This window comes from Rhinopithecus bieti, unplaced genomic scaffold, assembly GCF_001698545.2.
Source record: "Rhinopithecus bieti isolate Rb0 unplaced genomic scaffold, ASM169854v2 scaffold_7212, whole genome shotgun sequence".
Classification (NCBI taxonomy): Eukaryota; Metazoa; Chordata; class Mammalia; order Primates; family Cercopithecidae; genus Rhinopithecus; species Rhinopithecus bieti.
In genome coordinates, this window is record NW_016806198.1 from 3,490,432 (window position 1) to 3,511,883 (window position 21,452).

Consider the following 21,452-nt stretch of genomic DNA (forward strand, 5'->3'; position numbering starts at 1 on the left):
TTAGAAACAATGGATAAATATACAATTGTAGGCAGAGATTATTTAGTTTCATAAAACATTTATGCTTTCAAATTATTAATTTTTTTCTTTGAATTATTATATATAAAAGGTATGAAAGTCAGAGTGTACCAATGACCACAGATTAAGTTAGAATTGCAAATGAAAAGTATAATTCCAAACCTGAAGCTCTCATCTTTAATAAAGTAGCTTAAAAATAATTCATCCATAAGATAGAGATTGTAAAATTAGGTAATCTACCTAAGTTCCCATCTACCCTCACTCCAGGACAAAAAGTTCTCCCAGAAGAATCAAGTAATTTTAATAAGAAACCAAGACAATGACAATACAGTTTGCTTTTTTTTTGTATTCTTAATGTCCTACTCTCCCACAAAGTACAATGTCCTAACCTTTGAACCATTAGATGTGCTTAGCAGCTTAGAAAGATGCATCTGTTCTCCAAAGTAGCATGAGTCAGGGCAAAAAAAGAGAGCCAACATGACCCCATATTTATTCCTCCGGACTGGAACTCATTTTATATTTGATAGGGACATATGATTTCCCAATTAGATTACTGTAAGCTCCATTAATATGATGCTCAATTCTCAGACATCAGAGAAACTGAATTATTTCTTATCCAAAAACAATTTTTCCTCTTCTAACTTGTCTTGGCATGCTTCCTAAATTGAGTATACTTTCTTCCAGGAGAAATTCCAAGAAATTTTGGATAATTTTGTCTACAAACAAAACACTATTTCAACCTTACCTGAGGCTTTGGTAGCATTCCCATAATCACAAAGCAAAGCTCCTCCAGTGCATTGGATGCCTAACAGAAATGAGAAGATATGTAAGTTATGCTTCTGCTTTAACGACATTTACATAGAAGAGATAACTATAAAATGTTAGGGGCATGAGGAAATGCTAACTACCTAGAAAAGAATCCTTCTGTAGATTATTAAAACTGCTGGAATCCTTTGATTTCTCTCACAACAAAAACTTGGCTGTAAAAGTAAAGCCTCCCTTCTAACCAGAAACAACAAAAAAAGGTAAGTACTGTACATATGCACTCATGAAGGCTTCCGCTGTGATCTAGATACATAGTTCTCAGCACTTGCTAAAATATTACGAAATTCTATGACTGAGGGTAACAAGGGACAGTGCCAGAAGAGGAATTATTCTTCCCAGCTTGTAGCAAAATCTGCATCTACATGCCAAAGCTGTGAGCCTCACTGAATATTACTCATTATTGGCTAATCTGAAAATCCTGCAATTGCTCGAAAACAATGGGAAGTGGAGGAGAAGAAGCCATGTGTGGTGCACCTAATCTGCGTACCACCCTTCCAGGTTGCTGACTGCACACCCCAGGATCAGGTTTTTCAAAGCATTCAAGCACAGAAGTAGGGCAGGGCTCTGTGGTTAGCAGCCAGCTGGGTGTGGTAAGGAGTAGAAGAAATGGACAAGCAGGGGCGAAACCTGCTTTGCACAGAGTTTAGCACAGTAGCACCATAAACAATTGATTACTTAATATATGCATTTTGGAAGTAATGAAGAACTAGAACAGTGGGGAGGGCAATATAATTAGTGGTTAAAAGCATGAGCTATGGAGTTGGGAAGGCTGTAACTCTACACAGTGCACATTCCATTTCTGCTCTTTATTAGCTGTGTAACCTTGGGCTGGTTACCTAACCTCTCTAAATTTCTGTTTATTCAGCTCTAAGCTGGGGATGACATCACTGCAGAGAGTTCTTAGAAGAATTAAATGTAGGTAAAGTTCTCAGGTTGATTTGCAGCTGAAGTGATTCTTAATTTAGAAGTTACATGAAAAAGAGGTCGGGTGCAGGGGCTCTCACCTGTAATCCCAGCACTTTGGGACGCTGAGGCAGGCGGATCACCTGAGGTCAGAAATTCGAGATCAGCCTGGCCAACACGGTGAAACCTAGTCTCTACTAAAATACAAAAAATTAGCCAGGCATGGTAGCACGTGCCTGTAATTCCAGCTACTAGGGAGGCTGAGGCAGGAGAATCACTTGAACCTGGGAGGCAGAGGTTGCAGTGAGCTGAGATCTCGACACTGCACTCCAGCCTGGATGACGGAGTGAGACTCTGTCTCAAAAAAAAAAAAAAAAAAAGACATACGAAAAGAATTGTTCAGGGCCTCCAGTAGTCTCACCTTCTCTCCCTTTGAACGACAGTACATGCTTGACATGGTTGGTTGTGGTTCGAGATGCAGGTGGAGTCGACAGTTTTCCTGTGTACCCTTCCTAGCATCAGAGGTCTGCTTTGTTCTCTTCACTCCATTTGTTTGCTTGTCATGCAAATTCTTGGGATATTTATTAATAATGCCTCATATGTATATAGTGTTTCAATAAATTATAAAACACTTTCATATACAGTCATGTACCACATAATGGCATTTCAGTCAATGATAGAGTGCATATACAATGGTGGTCACATAAGATTATTATGAAGCTGAAAAATTCCTATCATCTAGTCACAGCTTGATGATCCTGACCTGTGTAGGCCTAGACTAATATGAATGCTTGTGTCTTCATTTTTAACAACAAAGTTTAAAAAGTCAAAAAAATTCTTTTTAATTTCAAAAGCTTATAGAATGAGGATATAAAGAAAGAAAATATTTACATACACCTGTTCAATGTATTTGTGTTGTAAGCCAAGTGTCATTACAAAAGAGAAAAAAGTTCTAAAATATTAAAAAGTTGGCCAGGAACGGTGGCTCATGCCTGTAATCCCAGCACTTTGAGTGGCCGAGGTGGAAGAATTGCTTGAGCCCAGGAGTTTGAGACCAGCCTGGACAACATAGCAAGATCCTGTCTCTACAAAAAATACAGAAAATTAGCCAGGTGTGATGGTGCATGCCTGTAGTCCCAGCTACTCAGGAGGCTGAAATGGGAGGATCATCTGAGCCCAGGAGTTCGAGTCTACAGTGAGCCATGATTATGCCACTGCACTCCAGCCTGGATGACAGAGTGGGATCCTGTCTTGAAAAAAAAAAAAAATTAAAAAGTGTATAAAGTAAAAAAGTTATAGTAAGCTAAAGTTAATTTATTATTGAAGAGAGAAAAATTTTTAAATAAATTTAAAGCAGGCTAAGTTTACAGTGTTTATGAAATCTGCAGTAGTGTACAGTAATGTCCTAGGCCTGCACATTCACTCATTACTGACTCACTGACTCATTCAAAGCAACTTCCAGTCTTTCAAGCTCCATTCATGGTGAGTGCCCTATACAAGTGTATCATTTTTTCTTTTATATTATGTATTTACTGTACTTTTTCTACATTTAGATATGTTTAGATACATATTGTGTTACAACTGCCCACAGTATTCATTACAGTAATGTGCTGTACAGGTTTGTAGTCATATAGCCTAAGTGTGTAGTAGGCTGTACATCTAGATTTGTGTAAGTACACTCTATGATGTTTACACAATGACAGATCATCTAAGGACACATTTCTCAGAATGTATATCCCCATTGTTAAGCGATGCATGACTATACATAATTTGTATTCTGTCCTATACAGGACATGAATTGTTATTCTCATATACAAAGGAAGTGAGGTTCTAAGAGACTGTCACTTGCCCAATACCACACATGGCTAGGAGTTGGAGGAGCATGGCCTGGGACCTTGGCCTTCTGATTTGTAGATATTCTTGTGTTGCATTGGTATTGCCTGCTAAGCCTAGAGTTGGGAGTTGGCAGCGAGAAAAACTAGAGTGTGAACACTGATACATCCTTTCTCACTGGTTATACTTAAGGGCTGAATACACAGGTCACCCCACAAAAATCTGAAATAAAATCCCTAAAACTTCCCTTACCAGCCTGGGCAAGATGGTGAGACCCCCATCTGTACACAAAATTTTTTTCTTTTAATTAGCTGGGCATGGTGGCATGCACCTGTAGTCCCAGCTATTCGGGAGGCTGAGGTGGAAGGATTGCTTGAGCCAAGGAGTTCGTAGCTGTGGTGAGCTATAATTGTACCACTGTATTCCAGCCTGGGTAACAGAGTGAGACCCTATCTCTAAAAACAAAAACAAAATGTTCCACTTATGATCATTTCAAAATAGAAAATACATAACAATAAGAAAAAAAATCCAGTGATATCATGTGTCAAAAATGTATTTCACCTCAAAGAAGAATAAACACTTATAGCTGATTTCAAAATAGAAAATACAAAACAATAAGAAGAAAATATCTACAATGTCATGTTTCAAAAATGTATTTCAACTCAAAGAAGAATAAATTCACACATGTGAGCTGTTTCTCCTTAGGAAACAGTTTCTAAGCTGGATGAGGTTCAGTAAGATTGTACTTTGACTGAAAAAGTTTCAAAGCAAATGCATTTTCCCCAACTCCCCTTTACAAAAAGTCAATTTTCAACTATTCTTCAAGGATTGAAATACATGAAAGTTTTAATATCTTATTTTTAAATTTATCGACCTTAAAGATAACATTTTCTACTGGTAAAAATGTTTCAAAGCAATGGTCACATAATCACATAAACAATAAGATAGTAGTGTATGTGAAAATTAACAATGTTTTAAAATTGTATCAAATTTGGTGGTACATGTACACCACTGAATACTATGCAGCCATAAAAAAGAATGAGATCATGTCCTTTGCAGCAACATGGATGGAGCTGGAGGGTATCACCCTAAGCTAAATAACACAGGAACAGAAAACCAAATACCACATGTTCTCACTTGTAAGTAGGAGCTAAACACAGATGCACATGGCCAAAAAGAAGGGAACAATAGATACCAGGGCCTACTTGAGGGTGGAGGGTGGGAAGAGGGTTAGAATAAAAAAATTACCTATCTAGTACTATGCTTATTACCTGGGTGATGAAATAATCTGTACACCAAACCTCCACAACACACTTTACCTACATAACAAAACAGCACATTTACCCCGAACCTAAAATAAAAAAAAAAATTATTTAGGGTCTGTGGGCTGTATCAAGGGATTTTGGTATTATTCTAATTGCAATAAGAAACCATAAGAAGATTTGGAACAAAGCAGTGATATGATGGCTTAGTATTTTAAATGACTAAGTGATGCTAAAACCTTAAATCTGAGTACAATAGCTATACTTACAACTAGTTTTCAGTTGTGTACTGAATTGCTCACTCATGAATTGAGTTTATTATCAATGTTTTGAGAAAATAATGACAATTTTTAGAAATTATAGTAATTACTGTTATAATAATATCCCCATTGAATCACGCCTCCCTGTATCCATTGCCTTTATGTAGTCAGTCCCCTAACGCAGACATTGAGTGTGGCCCCCCACATTGACTCTGTGTCTTGCTTTGGCCAGTGGGGCATGAGTAAACATGTTACAAGCAGATGTTTGAAACCCACTTAGGTGACGAGCTTGCTCTCCCCACTGCTGGTGGAACCCAGCAACCATGTGAAAAACCTCAGACTAGCCTGCTGGACTGTAAGTAACACTTTGCCCAGCTGCCTCCACCACCCCTGCTGATAGCCAGCCAACGATCACCAAGCATATGAAGAAACCCAGCCACAGAAGTAAGCCCATAAAATGATATATTCCCAAAACATCAGGAATATAATTTTTAAAAACAATTCCTAATTTATTAATATTACTTATTCCTGTAAAGGTACCCAAATACAGTTACTACACATAAACACCATTCCAAAGAGATGCATCTGTATTCATTCAGCAGCTATTTCTAGGGAAGGGACTTGTAAATCTATCTTTTTTAAACAATTTATTTCATTTATTTCCTTTGAATTTTGAATAATTCACAATTTCACATGTTTCAAAGCTAAAAAATTATAAGATGATATCCAGTTAAAAAGTCCTCCTTTTTCTGTTCTATCCACCTAGGACTCCCCTTCCACATAACCATTATCATTTATTTTGTATGTATTCTTCCAGAATTTATATTTTTTATTTGAGAGCTAAATCAGTAAAACCATATTTATATGGTTTTTAAACTAGTGAATGGGCCATAAAAAGGGATGATATAATGATATTTGTTACAAGAGAACAATTTCTGCATAGCATGCTTGCTGCTGGGTTTTATTAACAAAGTAATTAAAGAGGTATTTACTGAGTCTCTTCTCAAGCATGACTCTAGGTGCTGGCTATAAATGTATCCCATGTAAGAACATCACCAATATACTATGGTGAAACCAAAATTAGGTTTTAATGCATAGCTTTAATTTCACATGTAATAAAACAATATTTTTTAAAGTATTAAATTTATTACTATTTACATTATAAATGTAAAAGTTACAAATAGTAAATTTACTAAGCTCCTCTTGAAAGCGGCACAGTACTGAAATCCAGACAAACATTAGTTTATCTTGATGAAGTTTAAATGAGTGCTTTAAAATTCATCCTCTTAGTACTGAAGACCTAAAAGTGATTTTGAGGATGTTCCTGAATTTTAAATACAACACAAATGCATACATGCTGATTAATATCTATCTCATGTTATTAATATATATCTGCCAATGCTCCTGGAATAATTTGAAATATTGTTCAAAACGTCATCTATGGTGATCCTGGTCTTGCTTTACTACCTAATACCTCAAATTTCCAGCAGGTACCTAGGGTATAGATTGAGGCAGGAGAAATACAACACTATACAAGGCTGCTTCTTCACACCGGCCAGGAAAACACAAATGGAGACTGTGTGACCAACAGCCTGGGCACCTCGGCCAGACTGTGTAGGGAGTACACCCCAGGCGCATAGTTGATGACTCTGAAAGCAGCATCATCCAGTAAAGACAATGTAAGACACACTTATTCCCCACTCCTTAAGTGTCCATGTGGAGGGGCTAGATTAGCACTCCTGGCCTCTTTCCAAAACCTTCTCTTAATTCTTTTCTATTGAAGAGGAGTGAGGTGTCTGGTAGGTGAACTGAGAGGAAGAAATTGGGCATGTTCAGTTCAGCTCTTTCCTCTATGGAGTCAGTGTTCTTACTCTGGTCAGCTGTTCTTGCCTGGTCTCTGCCCTGTGGCTGAGAATCTGACTGGTGGAAAGCTCAGAGTCACTGTCTGAGACTTGCAGGCAAGTTTAATTCTGGAGGCAATTATAGCAAACACACTTGACATCAGATCTGAAGCCACAGTCACAAATGGACTTTTCCATTATAATGACGATATTTTGACCTCCAAAAGTCTGACTCATCAATTCATCACTCAATGGGTTTCGAACTCAATTGGGAGATAGGATATTTGCCCCCAAATACAGCAATAGATACAGTATTTTAAATTTTTATTATTATTTAAACTTTTATTTTAGGTTCAGCAGTACATGTGCAAGATTGTCATATAGGTAAACTTGTGTCACAGGGTTCTGTTATACAGATTATTTCATCACCCAGGTACTAAGTCTAGTACCCAATAGTTATTTCTTCTGATCGTCTCTCTCTTCCCACCTCCACCCTCAAGTAGGCCCTGTGTCTGTTTTCCCCCTCTTTGTGTTCATGTGTTCGCATAATTTAACTCCCACTTATAAGTGAGAATATGCAGTATTTGGTTTTCTGTTCCTGTGTTAGTTTGCTTAAATTTTTACTAATATTATTTGGCAGAGACAGGGTCTTGCTATGTTGCCCAGGCTAGTCTCGAACTCCCAGCCTCAAGTGATCCTCCCACCTGGACCTCTCAAAGCACTGCGATTACAGGCATGAGCCACTGCACCCTGACAGATATAGTATTTCTAACTTAACATATAATTTGATTTTTAAATTAACATTTTAATTTGATATTACAAAATACGTGTATATTATCTGCACATCTATTTTATTTAGAGATGAAAGCCCTAGCACATTACAACATAAGCCCACAGTATTGATTATTATCTGCAGCAAATGAAATAATATCTCATATGTTGACATGTTTTCATGAGCACATAAAGGTTCCAAAGTCAGCAATGGAGAGTTGAAGCACTACACAAATACCTACATTATGATAAAATACCTTCAATTGGAATTACCTGAGGCTGGGAATCAATGGACAGAAAAGACGAACAAGCATCATCTATCTGTAGAAAACAAAAATGTCAGTTACATCCTGGGAATGGACAGAAAATAACAGAGAGTAGATTTTACAAAGTCACATTACCTATGGAATATTAACCACAGTTCCATGACAGTTTAGGACTCTGGATTTGGAAGAGAAGAGCCTCAAAAACTTTATAAGAAAGTCTTGGAAATGAGACTTCCCTCAAGATGTCACCCTAACCACAGGGTATACGTCTCTAGTGACTGCTGATGGGGACCATCCTAGGGCATGGAGATGCCTCACATTAATATATTGAGGAAAAGACTGTCACATATTATTTAGTCTGAGAAATGTGAGAGGTGACTAAAGAATGACCTTAAAATTAAGGCAGACCTTTGGTTACCATATGGTTCTGTATGACACATGAACCTAATGTCACCTAAATTAACATAATAACAGTATGATAAACAGCATACCAGAAAAATTGTTCATACAACATAGGCAATCCACTAGATCTCTCCCATGAAACCAGTATTGGAAGAGAGTTCTGTTTTATAATGAGGGTTTACTGAGCTACAGTTGGCAACTAACTATTCTCCGCCCTTATCCTAAAAAGAAAACTTGAGACTTTAAATGGTAGAATGAGAGATTTATATTAATCATAAAAACTATGCTGAGAAGTTAAGCACTAAGCTGGATGTATGGCATTGTTTATGACATTTATTTCTTTGATGGCCTTTTAAAATGGAACTGGAAAAAATGGTACTGATTCTTGTCTCTCTGGAATGATTGAGGTTGAGTCCTATTTATGGCATTCCATCTTAGAGGCCCGTTTCAGTCCCAGGATTCTTTTTCTCATACCAGGGGGTGGATTATTATACTCCACTGTCATAAATTCTCAAGCTCCTCAATGCTTCTAAGTTGAACATGTCCTAAAATATATTATTTCCTAACTTAGAGAATAACAATAGAAAAGCATAAGCTTATGTCTCCTTCCTTTTTATCCTCACAGAACTTTTATCCTCCTTTTATCCTCATCTTCTCTTTATTTCCCAAATATTTGGGGAATTGTTTGTTCCACTCATCCTTTGCGCCCACCCAGCTGGTCCCTCTTCCATGCCTTACAAACCTGAAATCATGGTCGCGCACACGCACGCACACACACACACACACACACACACACTCTGGGTAGGGGTCATGTCATCGCTAAATCGCCCAGAATAAGTGTTTAACAAAAATCCTTTAATTAAGTTGAATTAAACTTGCGGGGGAAAAAAGTGAATTGAGAGGTAAAAGTAAAAAAGATAACCATTTTAAAGCTCTGACTTTTGAGCAATGCTTACTACATCACCTCCAAATGTCACCTTCTGTGGTTTAGTAGGGTAAAAGTAAGTAGTTCCTCCTGAGTTTTTTATGGTGTGCAGGTATCTGAACACATTACCCACACCAGGGGAACGTTGTCCACACACAGACCAGGCTGCCCGTCTATGTGAGGTGGCCCATGTTCAAGAACAGAGAACCTTTGAATCTCAGAACATCAACGACATGTGAATAAAAACATGACACTTAAAAAAAAACCCCGTTAGTCAAATTAGGAGATAGCTGCAAAGTTTTTCAGTCTTTTCTCACATTTCTTTGAAGGACACAGGAACACTGCTTGCCCACTTTCCATTTGAGTAAGCATTTGTTCATTGTACTCAGCATATGGCTCTAATGGTTTTTTATGCCACTGATTGCTTTTGAGAACTCTGTGGAGACCATTGGTAAATCTCACTGAAAATGTTTAGGTCTCTATATATGGTTAGGAAGAATGTGTTTCTAGTGTCTGGGTAGCTCTGTATTTATTTATTTATTTATTTATTTGTTTGTTTATTTATTTTTATTTTACTTTAAGTTCTGGGAAACATGTGCAGAACGTGCAGATTTGTTCCATAGGTATACACATGCCATGGTGGTTTGCTGCACCCATCAACCCATCATCTGGGTTTTAAGCCCTGCATGCATTAGGTATTTGTCTTAATGCTCTCCCTCCCCTTATCCCCCAAGCCCCTCCCACCAACAGGCTCTGATGTGTGATGTTCCCCCTCCCTGTGTCCATTTGTTCTCATTGTTCAACTCCGACTTACGAGTGAGAACATGTGGTGTTTGGTTTTCTGTTCCTGTGTTGGTTTGCTGTAGCTCTGTAATTTTTAAATCTTCAAGCAGAAAAATTGACTATATGTTCCTAGCATCTTAACTTCTTTTTTTTCTCTTTCTTTTCTTTTCTTTTTTTTTTTTTTGAGATGAGGTCTGGCTGTCACCCAGACTGCCAGACTGGAGTGCAGTGGTACAATAAGAGCTCACTGCAGCCTTGACTTCTTGGGCTCAAGTGATCCTCCCACGTCAGCCTCTTGAGTAGGTGGCACCACAGGCAAGCACCACCATGCCTGGCATATTTTTATTATTTATAGAGATGAGGTCTCACTATGTTACCCAGGCTGGTCTTGAACTCCTGAGCTCAAGGGATCCTCCTGCCTCAGCCTGTCAAAGAACTGGTATTAGGCCTGAGTCACCATGCCCAGCTGCATCTTAACTTGTTTAAATATCTTTTTTTCCGTAAAAGAATGTATACTGCTTTTGCAACTCTGAGTTTTTTCCAGCATTATCATCTAAAGTATTTTTCCAAATATTTTCCATGGAAATATAGAATATTTCAAGCTAAAATAAATGTGTCTGTACTATACATTAATATCTGTTATCTAAGTCACTCTTCATCTTATTTATAGTTCTAGCATGTACCTAGATATTCTACCAAGGCAGAGGCCCTTGTAATACACCTTGATGAATTTCTATACTATTGAAGACTGTTTTGTACTTGGCACTTGGCATCTATCTTATCTTTTCCCTTATGTATTTTGTTGGGGGTGGCCTAGGTACAAAGGGTACTCTTCTCAGTTCATAGCTCACTATCATCATTAGCCTTGCTTTATTTATTTATTCTTTTTATATTTCCATTTCCTACCCCCATTCCACCCTCCTATAGGCAACTCTTCTAGTGTATTTGAGGCATATCCTCCATTTGTATATGTTTTTGTAAAACCCATATTGTTGTTTTGTGTGCATGTATATTTTCTTACTTTTTTTTCACTTAACACTATCCACTGAGACCTATCCATGTTGCTGGGTGTGTATCTAGCATGTTGCTTCAAGTGCTGCAGTATATTCTATAATGTGTGCCCACCACATGTTGCCTAACCACTCCCCAGTGAGAGACAGCTGGGTTCCCTCCAATTCCTCCCACTATAAGCAAAGCTATAATCAACCTCCTTGAATCTGTCCTCCACTTATGGATCTGTGGGAGAATATCTTTGGGCTATCTACCCAGGAGAGGGAATGCTGGATCATGGGGATATCTAGGTTGTTTTCTAGATGGCTCTACCAGTTGGCACTCTGCCCAGCAATGCATGAGGGTTTGTAGACCCCACATCCTTGTTAACATTTGTGATTAACTAGATTTCAATTGTTTTGCTAGTCTAATAGGTAGAAAGTGACACTTTGCTCTTGTCCCAATTTTCATTTCATTGTTACTAATGAACATGTTTATATGTTTTAGATGTTTGTTAACCTTTTGAACTTCTTATTCTGTAAACTGTTCTTATCCTATGACCATTTTTATTTTGAAGTCTTATCTTTATCCAGTTGATTTGGTGTAGTTTCTTATATATTCTAGAAAAGCAACCCCATATCGGTTTTAGACATTGTCAATATCTTCTTTCAAAGGCTCTTATCAGCTGGGCAGGGTGGCTCACATCTGTAATTCCAGCACTTTGAGAAGCTGAGGTGGGCGGATCACTTGAGGTCAGGAGTTCGAGACCAGCCTGGCCAACATGGCAAGACCCTGTCTCCACTTAAAATACAAAAACTAGCTGGGCATGGTGGCACGTGCCTGTAGTCCCAGCTACTCAGGAGGCTGAGGCACGAGAATCACTTGAACCCAAGGAGGTGGAGGTTGCAGTGAGCAGAGGTCACACCACTATACTCCAGCCTGGGCGACAGAGCAAGACCCTGTCTCAAAAACAAAAACAAAAAACCAACAAAGGCTCTTACGTTTTTCCATGGAGTCCTTTGCTGAAAGAATTTTCACTTTTAATGTAATTTAATTCATGAATGTTTTTGGCCTTACGATTTGTATTTGAAGTTTCTTGCGATTTATATTTGAAGTTTCATTCAAGAAGTTTTTCCCTGCACCTAGCTAACAAAGATATTGTCCTACAAGATTTTCTACTAACTCTATAATTTACACTATGTTTCCTTCTTTAGGGGTGAGGTGGCTAAGGTATTTATCCACCAACTCCCTGTGGTCTCCAATTGGGGGCTGCTTTCAGTGGTGGGGTCATTTATACTCAGCCACTTCTGGCTGGCCCAAGTACAGGCAGCACAGGAAAAGTCATGGATGCTTGCAATCAGAAACTATAAATTTCCAGTACCCTGGGATGGCAAATGCCAAAGGGATATGACAGATACTGGTGGTGACTGCTATACTCGCCAAGCTCTAGTCTCTGTTCCATTGGTTCATTCTGTCTGTTCTTGTGCAATTACCATGCCTTTTTTTTTAATTACTGCAGTTTTTATACTATGTCTCAATATCCAATAAGGCAATTCCCAGTAGTAGCTCTTCATATTTAAAATGTCTTCAGCTATTTGTAGACCTATATTTTTCCATATCAATTTTAGGTTAAATTTTAAAGTTTTTTTTTTTAGGTAAATTAAATTGTTTGGGATTGCATTGATTTTATGGGATTTGTATTAATTAACAAGGAAAATGATATTTTATTATGTTAAATTAATTGTTTCATCCAAGAGAGAATGTCTCTCCAAATACTTATATCATCATCTATTTTCTTTATTAGAAATTAATTTTCTACTGTATAAATTTAGGGTGTGTTTTTGGTTAATTCCTAAATACAGATTTTGTCACTATTGTGTATACTACAGTATTTTAAATTGTACTTTTATGTTACTTTTGCCTAGTGAAAAGAAATGTTATTGAGTCTTGTATATTGGCATTATATCCAAAAATCTCCTGAACTCTCAAACTAGTTCTAATAGTTCAAGAGCAAGAAGTTTGTTAATGCAATTCATTGCAGTTACAGACTAAAAGAGAAAAAGCATATTGTTTATCTCAATAGTGACACAAGTAAAGTATTTAAGTTCACATTTTATTTAGGATTAACAAAACTCTTAGCAAGTTAGGGAAATAAGGGAACTTTCTTAACTGGGTAAACGTTATGTATCGAACTTCTAGAGCAAGTTTACACTTTATGGAGAAGCTTTAGATACATTTACTGTGTAAGCTAGTAAGCAGGTCTTGGCAAGTGATACAAGGAAAGAAGAAATTGTTTCTTTAGTGCTTATCATGTTACCACTGCACCTTTTTTGGCACAGCATATTGATCTAGGAATTTATCCATTTCATCTAATTTCAAAATTATCACCAGATAGTCATCCATACTTTCTTTTTAACAGCTTTACTGAGATATAATCCACAAGCCATACAACTCACCCACTTAAAGTGCACAACTCAAAGGTTTTTAGTGTATTTACAGAGTTGTGCAACCATCCATCACACAATCAACTATCCATAATATTATTTTAAAACTTTTTTTATATCTCTATTTTTCTTGGGTTCTACCTTTTTTGGTCTATATCTTGTTTCTTTGCCTTCCCCTCTGCCTTTTGAAATCAGTACTACCAAAGTTTAACTTACTGAAAGAACAAATACATGGTTTTGTTAAAACTGTTGCTCCACTCTCTTTTTAAAATTTATTTCTGCCATTATTATTATTACTATTATTATTTATTCTTTTTTGAGATGGAGTCTCACTCTGCCGCCCAGGCTCGAGTGCAGTGGTGCCATCTCGGCTCACTGCAACCTCCACCTCCCAGCCTCCCGAGTAGCTGGGATTACAGGCACGTGCCACCAAGTCCGGGTACTTTTTGTGTTATTAGTAGACGGGGTTTTATTATGTTGACTGGGCTGGTTTCGAACTCTTGATCTCGTGATCCGCCCACCTCAGCCCCCGAAAGTGCTGGGATTACAGGCGTGAGCCAGCACGCCCTGCTTATTTTTATTATTTACTTCATTCGTGTTTCTTTTAATTTTCCCTGTTCTTTTCACCTCATTTTAGCAGAATGCTTAGCTTATTAATGTTTTACATTTTCTTCATTCCTGATAAATACATATGAAGCTAAAATTTTCTCTAGCTACTGTTTTAGCTGTAGCTTATACATTTTGAGTTATAATGTTTTTATTTTTTTCCTGAAGATCTATCAGTTGTTAAATAAATTTTAAGGTTGCATTATTAGTTTATATTAATGATGTCTATATTTTCTTGTTCTGGTTTTCTTTTATTAACATATAAGATCCTTATTTGTCTGTTATGATGGTTTACTTATTTGAATTCTATTTGATCAGATATATTCTCTTTCAGTTTGTATTTGCTTGCTACATCATTTTCCATCCTTTTATACTTAGTCTTTTTTTGTTTTCTGTTTTAAGTGTGATACTGATAGACAATATATATCTGGATCTATTTTTAAAAATCCAATCTTAGAACCTCTGTCTTTTAAGTACATACACGTTTACTGTAACTACTCTGTTCTTGTATTACTCTATTTTATCCTGTTATTGGCATTTATTTCTGCCCTCTTAACCATTTACAAAATTTTGTTTTTTATTTAATAAAATAGTAATTCTGGGTTTATTATTAGATTATTGGTAAAATCATAGTTCTCCCAAAGCTCAATTATAGATTTTAACATGATAATTTCAAAGAAGGGTAAAGTTTCTACAAATTTGTGTGATGATAGTTCCTTACCTCATTCCACAACTGTAGCTGTTGTGCAGGCTGTAATCCTTGAGGTGCTATTGGAGCACCTAAAAATAAAGTTATAGCCACAGGTTAACTTTATAGCATTTCTTCTAAAATTAAATATCCATATATAATTCTTTCTCAGACACTTTCTTCATTTTTCACTGTACATCGTCACCCACCTATTTCAACTAAATATTTCAGCATTTGATTTAGTACAAGGAGACATAATTACTAAACAAACCTTAATAACATTACAAAGATATTACTCTCAAGAATGAATTACTTATGTCTACAGACAAATAGAAACACACCTCATGCTCATGAATTGGAAGACTGAATATTGTGAAAATGATCATACTGCCCAAAGCAATCTACATATTCAATGCAATTCCCATCAAAATATCAAAATCATTTTTTACAGAACTAGAAAAAACAATCCTAAAATAAAACCAAAAAGAGCCCACATAGCCAAAGCAATACTAAGCAAAAAGAATACATCTGGAGGCATCACATTACTGGACTTCAAATTATACTATAAGGCTATAGTTACCAAAACAGTATGGTACTGGTATAAAAATAGTCATTTAGACTAATGGAAAAGAATAGAGAACAAAGAAATAAAGCCAAATACTTAAAACCAACTATTCTTCAATAAAGTATACAAAAACATAAATTGGAGAAAGTACACCCTTATTCAATAAATGGTGCTAGGAAAACTGACAAGCCACATACAGAAGAATGAAAGTGGATCCTTATCTCTCACCTTAAAAATCAACTCAAGACATATCAAGGACTTAAATAAAAGACTTGAGACCATAAAAATTCTAGAAGGTCCATTGGAAAACTCTTTTGGACATTGGCTTAGGCAAAGAATTCATGACTAAAATCCCAAAAGCAAAAGCAACAAAAACTAAAATAAATAAATGGGACCTAATTAAACTAAAAAGCTTCTGCACAGCAAAAGAAATAATCAGCAGAGTAAACAGACAACCCACAGAGTAGGAGAAAATATATGCAAACTATGCATCCAACAAAGGACTAGTATCCAGAATCTACGAGGAACTCAAATCAGCAAGAAAAAAAAAATCCCATCAAAAAGTTGGCAAAGAACATGAATAGACATTTCTCAAAAGAAGATATACAAAGAGCCAGCAAACATATGAAAAAAAATGCTCAGCATCGCTAATCATCAGGGAAATGCAAATTAAAACCACAAGTTAATACCTTACTCCTGCAAGAACAGCCATAATTACAAAGTCAAAAAACAATAGATGTTGGCATGGATGTGTAAAAAGGGAACACTTTTACACTACTGATGGGAATGTAAACTAGTACAACTACTATGGAAAACAGTACGGAAATTCCTTAAAAAACCAAAAGTAGATCTACGGGTTGATCCAGGAATCCCACTACTGGGTATCCATCCAAAGGAAAAGAAGTCATTATATGAAAAAGACACATGCGCACACATGTTTATAGCAGCAAAATTTGCAACTGCAAAGATATGGAAACAACCTATGTTCCTATTGACCAACAAGTGGATAAAGAAAATGTGGTGTATATATACACCACGGACTATCTCTCAGCCATAAAAAGGAACAAAGTAATGTCTTTTGCAGCAACTTGGATGGAGCTGGAGGCCATTATTTGAAGTGAATGGGAAACTAAATACCATATGTTATCACTTATAAGTGGGAGCTAAGCTATGAGGACACAAGACATAGAGTGATGTAATGGACTTTGGGGACTCTGAGGTGGGAGGCTAGGAGGAGGCTGGGGGATAAAAGACTACATATTGGGTATAGTGTATGCTTCTTGGATGACAGGTGCACTAAAAACTCAGAAAATCAGTCTGGTTGATTGCATATCCTGATTGATTTTTTTCCCTAGTTCTATCATGTTTTAGGCAACTCTTGCCTTGAATTCATACAAGTTTTTACTGTCATTTCATTTAAGTTCTGATAACAACAATAATAATGACAGTAATCAACCACATTTTCTGTGGCACTAAGCATTAGAAACAACTTAGAGAAGTCATGCAGTCCATAAAAGAGTGGCTTTATTTCAGAACCTGACAGAGTCCCCTCTCATGGGACAACTATTCAAAGTGGGTAAACAATCTTACACACTTCGCAAATATATATTTCTCACCCTACCACAAATATATATCCCAAAGTCACAGTTGTCTGGTAGATCCTACCCTGAGCTCATTGTTTTCAGGAAGGGATAAAGCTGTGCTTCTCAAATTTCCATATAAAACACCTGGTGATCTCACTAAATGAGATTCTGTTTGACAGAGCATTCCTGTTTAAATAATGCATTTTTTATTCTTATACTTTTGACCATCCCTGGCCCCCAGTAAAAGTGGAAGCTTCCACCTCAGCTTCACTGTGTTCAGACACACCGCCTCATCGGGACCATGGAGAGTTTGCTTCTTTCCATTTCCCAAGCTCGCACAGGCCACTTAGAAAGGCCACTAAGCCTAACTTAGCCCCAGGCACTTCCATAAAATAGAAAAGGATATTTTGTGGCCCTTCTAAAAAACATGTAAACACAGTTTCATGGTAAAAAAACAACAACAACAACAACAAAAGATAAAAAAAAAGAGACAAAATTTTTAAAAAATTCTATGATTTGTAGAAAACGACTAATATCCTGGCCAGGCACAGTGGTTCATGCCTGTAATCCCAACACTTTGGGAGGACGAGACGGGCGGATCATGAGGTCAGGAGATCGAGATCATCCTGGCTAACACAGTGAAACCCTGTCTCCACTAAAAATACAAGAAAATTAGCCGGGCATGGTGGCAGGCGCCTGTAGTTCCAGCTATTCGGGAGGCTGAGGCAGGAGAATGGGGTGAATCCAGGAGGCGGAGCTTGCAGTGAGCCCAGATGGGGCCACTGCACTCCAGCCTGGGCGACAGAGCAAGACTCCGTCTCACGAAAAGAAAACGACTAACGACTAATATCCTATGACTGAACCCAAACGTAAGGGGGAGTTATTCTTTCCTTTGTCTATGTGTTAATTAGAGTCAATGTGATTTTCATTCTGGATATGGACTTCACATTGTCAAAGAGCAATACTGTACTTAGATCACTTTCCGTGTTTTCAGGGACAGTGCCTGCATCATAAAAACTGTACTGTTTTTGATAAGTTTCAGTGAGAAACTTCAAGATATTTATACTTCATTACTATTTAGTAAAGTGAAATCTTCAGTATTATACAGTATACTCTGCTGAAAATAAAATCTTGTACATCCGTAAATACATTATGTATAAGAAAGACAGACCTGATTATTCTAAAAGTAGTGCCAATTTTCTTTTCTCATAGTGAGTATGTACTTCACTGTGGGTTTGGAAAGTAAGAAATCTTTACTGCCAAGTGAATGTTAAAAATTATTCTATGAGCAAGAGGACTGGGCAGGAAAAGACACTCCTTAACTTAGTCTTGACCATTTGATAACTTATTGTCACAGGCAAAATCAAGTAACAGTTTGTTGCAGATATCCAAAATGTGTTCCTCTTACAGAAGTTTCCTTCTTTATTTTACTAGTGTTCTCTGAATAGTAAATTGTTTCCATCCACTGAATCTGTGGCTGACCCTTTATCTTCGCATGGTCATTGTGTGCTCTGCACACAATTTTTTTTTCCCCAAGGATGCTGCATTTAATAGCACTTTTATTTTCCTCTGGCATTGCAACATTTGTTGTGTTGTTTTTTGGGGCATCCAGTTGCATCTTGATGATTGACCATGGTAGATAATCTCTGGGTTTTGCTTATGTATGTCACGTCCCCCTCGGTGCTATCTTTAGGGACTCAGGACTGGGACAGATCACATGGCCATTCACCCTCCCCATCCTACCACATTTTTAAAGAGATACAATTCATTTTTTAGTATTCAGAGCAGGTCTGAAGGGGAATGAAGATGCAAAAGGGCAATCTAGGGGGCCTCTGGGTAGTAAAGGAAGTATCTCATTCTTTTGCTTGAAAAATATTGGGGTTATTTATGAGACGACTGGTATGTCAGCAGATATGCTCTTTTGGAAATAAAAACCAAGACTCATCTCTTTTAGGAACCAGCTGCTGCTTTCTATACTCTTCAATCACCAGCAGTCGGAAATTCTCCAACCCACCCCAAGGCAGTTATCTCTGATGCAAATTTCTCTGCATGCAAAATTCACTGATGCCAAATTCACTGCAAGCATATAGCATGCAAATGCATAGAAATCCATTTTCTTTACACAGAAAAGTCACTTTTCAAACTATGCTTATCTGCATCCTTAAGAAGGCAGATAAAGATTACCATCCTAAGTTACCAATAATATATTTAAAATCCTAAAAGATGAACATTTACCTTGGGAGAAAATAATGTTATATCACTACTGGCTATGTGGAGAAGGTTTGGGTTTGCTAGCTTCTGACTGCCTGGATTTCAAAGCCAAATTATCTTGCTTTTCAAGTAGGGGAGTCTCTCTTTCTCTCTCTCTCTCCCTCACACACACACACACACACACACACACACACACACACACACAGCCCTCCAATGCCTCAGGAAAGGACAAAATCAAAACAATGAGAGGAGAACAGTAAAAATAAATAGATTAGGAAAAGCATAGCGGTCTCTGTTTTCCCATCTCTAATTGAGGGCTGGACTACAGGCTCTGCAGTTGTGATTTTAAGTACCCAACGTTCTGAACAATGACACAACAGTCTGCCACTTTTACCTCACTGACAGGAGAGCAGAGGGAAGCTAAGAGAACCTTCTGCCAAGCTAGAAAATTTACGGCTGTAGCCAGGCAGTGGTTGACAATGGAGGGACCCCCTGACTTGGGGATGAATAATGGTCCCCATAAGCCACCTGCAAACGTAAGCTGTAACCCTTGGAGAACCCAGAAAATGATCTCTCCATGCAAATCTCTCCAGAACGTTTGCATTCTGCTCGGCTATGTCTCCAAAGCTTCAGATCTCCTTCCCTGACCTTGCGTTTCCTATTTCTTTCCTCTAAGCCAAGCTCAGGAAGTCCCTATTGTTATCAAATCACATCTGCCATCACTTGCTGTAGCTGTCGCACTGCCTGAAAGCCTGGCTTGCACATTTGCCTCTTCGACTTTGTGTGATGAGAAGTTCTCTATTCCTTTTCCTGATCTAGTGCCTGAAAACCGATAAAACACAAAGCCCACTCCTTCCCCCTTCTAAGCGGTTAGCGCTTGGGGCCAGTTGTGCAGCTCAGGTTTATGTCAACATAACACGAGCTCACTCACCAAAGAGGCTGAGCACTTGCCAAGTTTACCTTGCCTCAGCGGACGAAGTATCAGGCTCACTCTTGTTTTGCTTCGACCATCAATCCCTTCAATAATTGCAATCAAAGGGAAGGTATTTTAATATTCACTATTTTAATACCCGTTTCCACGGGCCAGCGGGGCTGGAAATCCCGAGGATGAGGGAGCCCTACCAGTCTCCACCTATCGCAGTCGGCCCCGCGCAGGGTCTCCGCTGGGCATCAACGCGCAGGGCCTGGGGATTTCGGCCCCGGCGGGGCCCCTTGCTCCCATGTCGCTAGTTGCCCTGGAGGGGGGGATCTGTGCCTGGGAGGCGGGAAATCCCGCGGCACCAGAGAAGCGAAGTGAAGTCCCAGAAGCCAAGTGAAGGTGAAAGAAAGGGCGGGAGAGAGCGGTGAGTGGAGCCAGAGAGAGGCGCGCATGGTGCGGCTGCGGCCGGGTGCGGGGCCGTCTTACCTCCGCAGGCGCCAGCGCAGCAGGCGAGCAGCAGCAGCAGCAGCAGGAGCGGGGACGCCGCGGCCACCTGTCCGGGGGGCGACCTGCGGGGGGAACTCGCTGTTCGCAGCATCTCGGCGGCTGCAGGAGGCTCGCTGCTAGGGACCCTGCGCTGCGCCACGCCGAGCTGGTGTTTCACCTGGTGCCCTGGCAGTGCCTCCAGCGGCCCTGGAGCGCCGCTCGCGGGGCCCACACACAGAACTGAGCGCCCCGCGCGCCGCCAACTTTTAAATCTCGCGCACACGTGGGCTGGGCTGCGCAGTCCCCGCCGCGCGTCACCTCGCCGCCTGCCACCCCCGGCCTACCCCGCGTCACCCGCCCCACTGCCTGCCCGCGCCCCACCCTGCAGCGGGACCCGAACCCTCTGGCCTGAGGTTTTGACCCAAGTACCACGCATTTTCGCTCTGGGATAAAGAGAATGGAATTTAAATAATGCACCATTCACACCTTTGGAAGGACTGGAGTGGGAACACAATGGAGATGGCAAACCAGGCCGTCTGAGTTTTTAAACTTGGTAGTGGCGACGCTGTCTGGTTTCCTGGGTCTGCGTGGGACGCCCTTTCTCCTTCACCTCTGCCAGAGCTCCGGCAGCCCCTAGTACGCACCTCTGTGGAAGCGCCTCTGTTTTGTTCCCCGGTTTATCTCCAGGTCCAAGCTCAATGCCTGGTGCATATCACGGCAGTGCTGGTTCAACGGTGATGTTGATGCTATCGACCCTCCCCCAAATTCCTGCAAAATCACAGACCCCTTAGGGAAATGCAGTTGCCTGTTAATAAAGGATAAAGAAGAAAGGACTGCTGGGGCTTGACTACACACATTTCTAACAGCTCTG

General features: G+C 39.0%; 1 protein-coding gene across 5 annotated transcripts in view; it reads right to left on the bottom strand.

Moving 5' to 3' along the window:
• The window catches only part of NMU (neuromedin U), a 36,193-nt gene extending 14,971 nt beyond the window's left edge, over positions 1 to 21,222 (bottom strand). For 2 of the 5 annotated variants that reach the window (XM_017875186.1, XM_017875184.1), the window contains exons 1-5: positions 20,582 to 20,927; positions 14,851 to 14,909; positions 7,987 to 8,034; positions 1,848 to 1,889; positions 764 to 823 (exon numbers count right to left, since the gene is read on the bottom strand). In XM_017875186.1, the coding sequence (XP_017730675.1) occupies positions 764 to 823; positions 1,848 to 1,889; positions 7,987 to 8,034; positions 14,851 to 14,909; positions 20,582 to 20,693 (321 nt within the window). In that variant the 5' untranslated portion in view covers positions 20,694 to 20,927. Of the gene's footprint in view, positions 1 to 763; positions 824 to 1,847; positions 1,890 to 7,986; positions 8,035 to 14,850; positions 14,910 to 20,581; positions 20,928 to 21,067 lie in introns of those variants that run through there. The other 3 variants (XR_001886229.1, XM_017875185.1, XM_017875187.1) reach the window with 3 other exon arrangements.
• Positions 21,223 to 21,452: the final 230 nt, after the last annotated feature.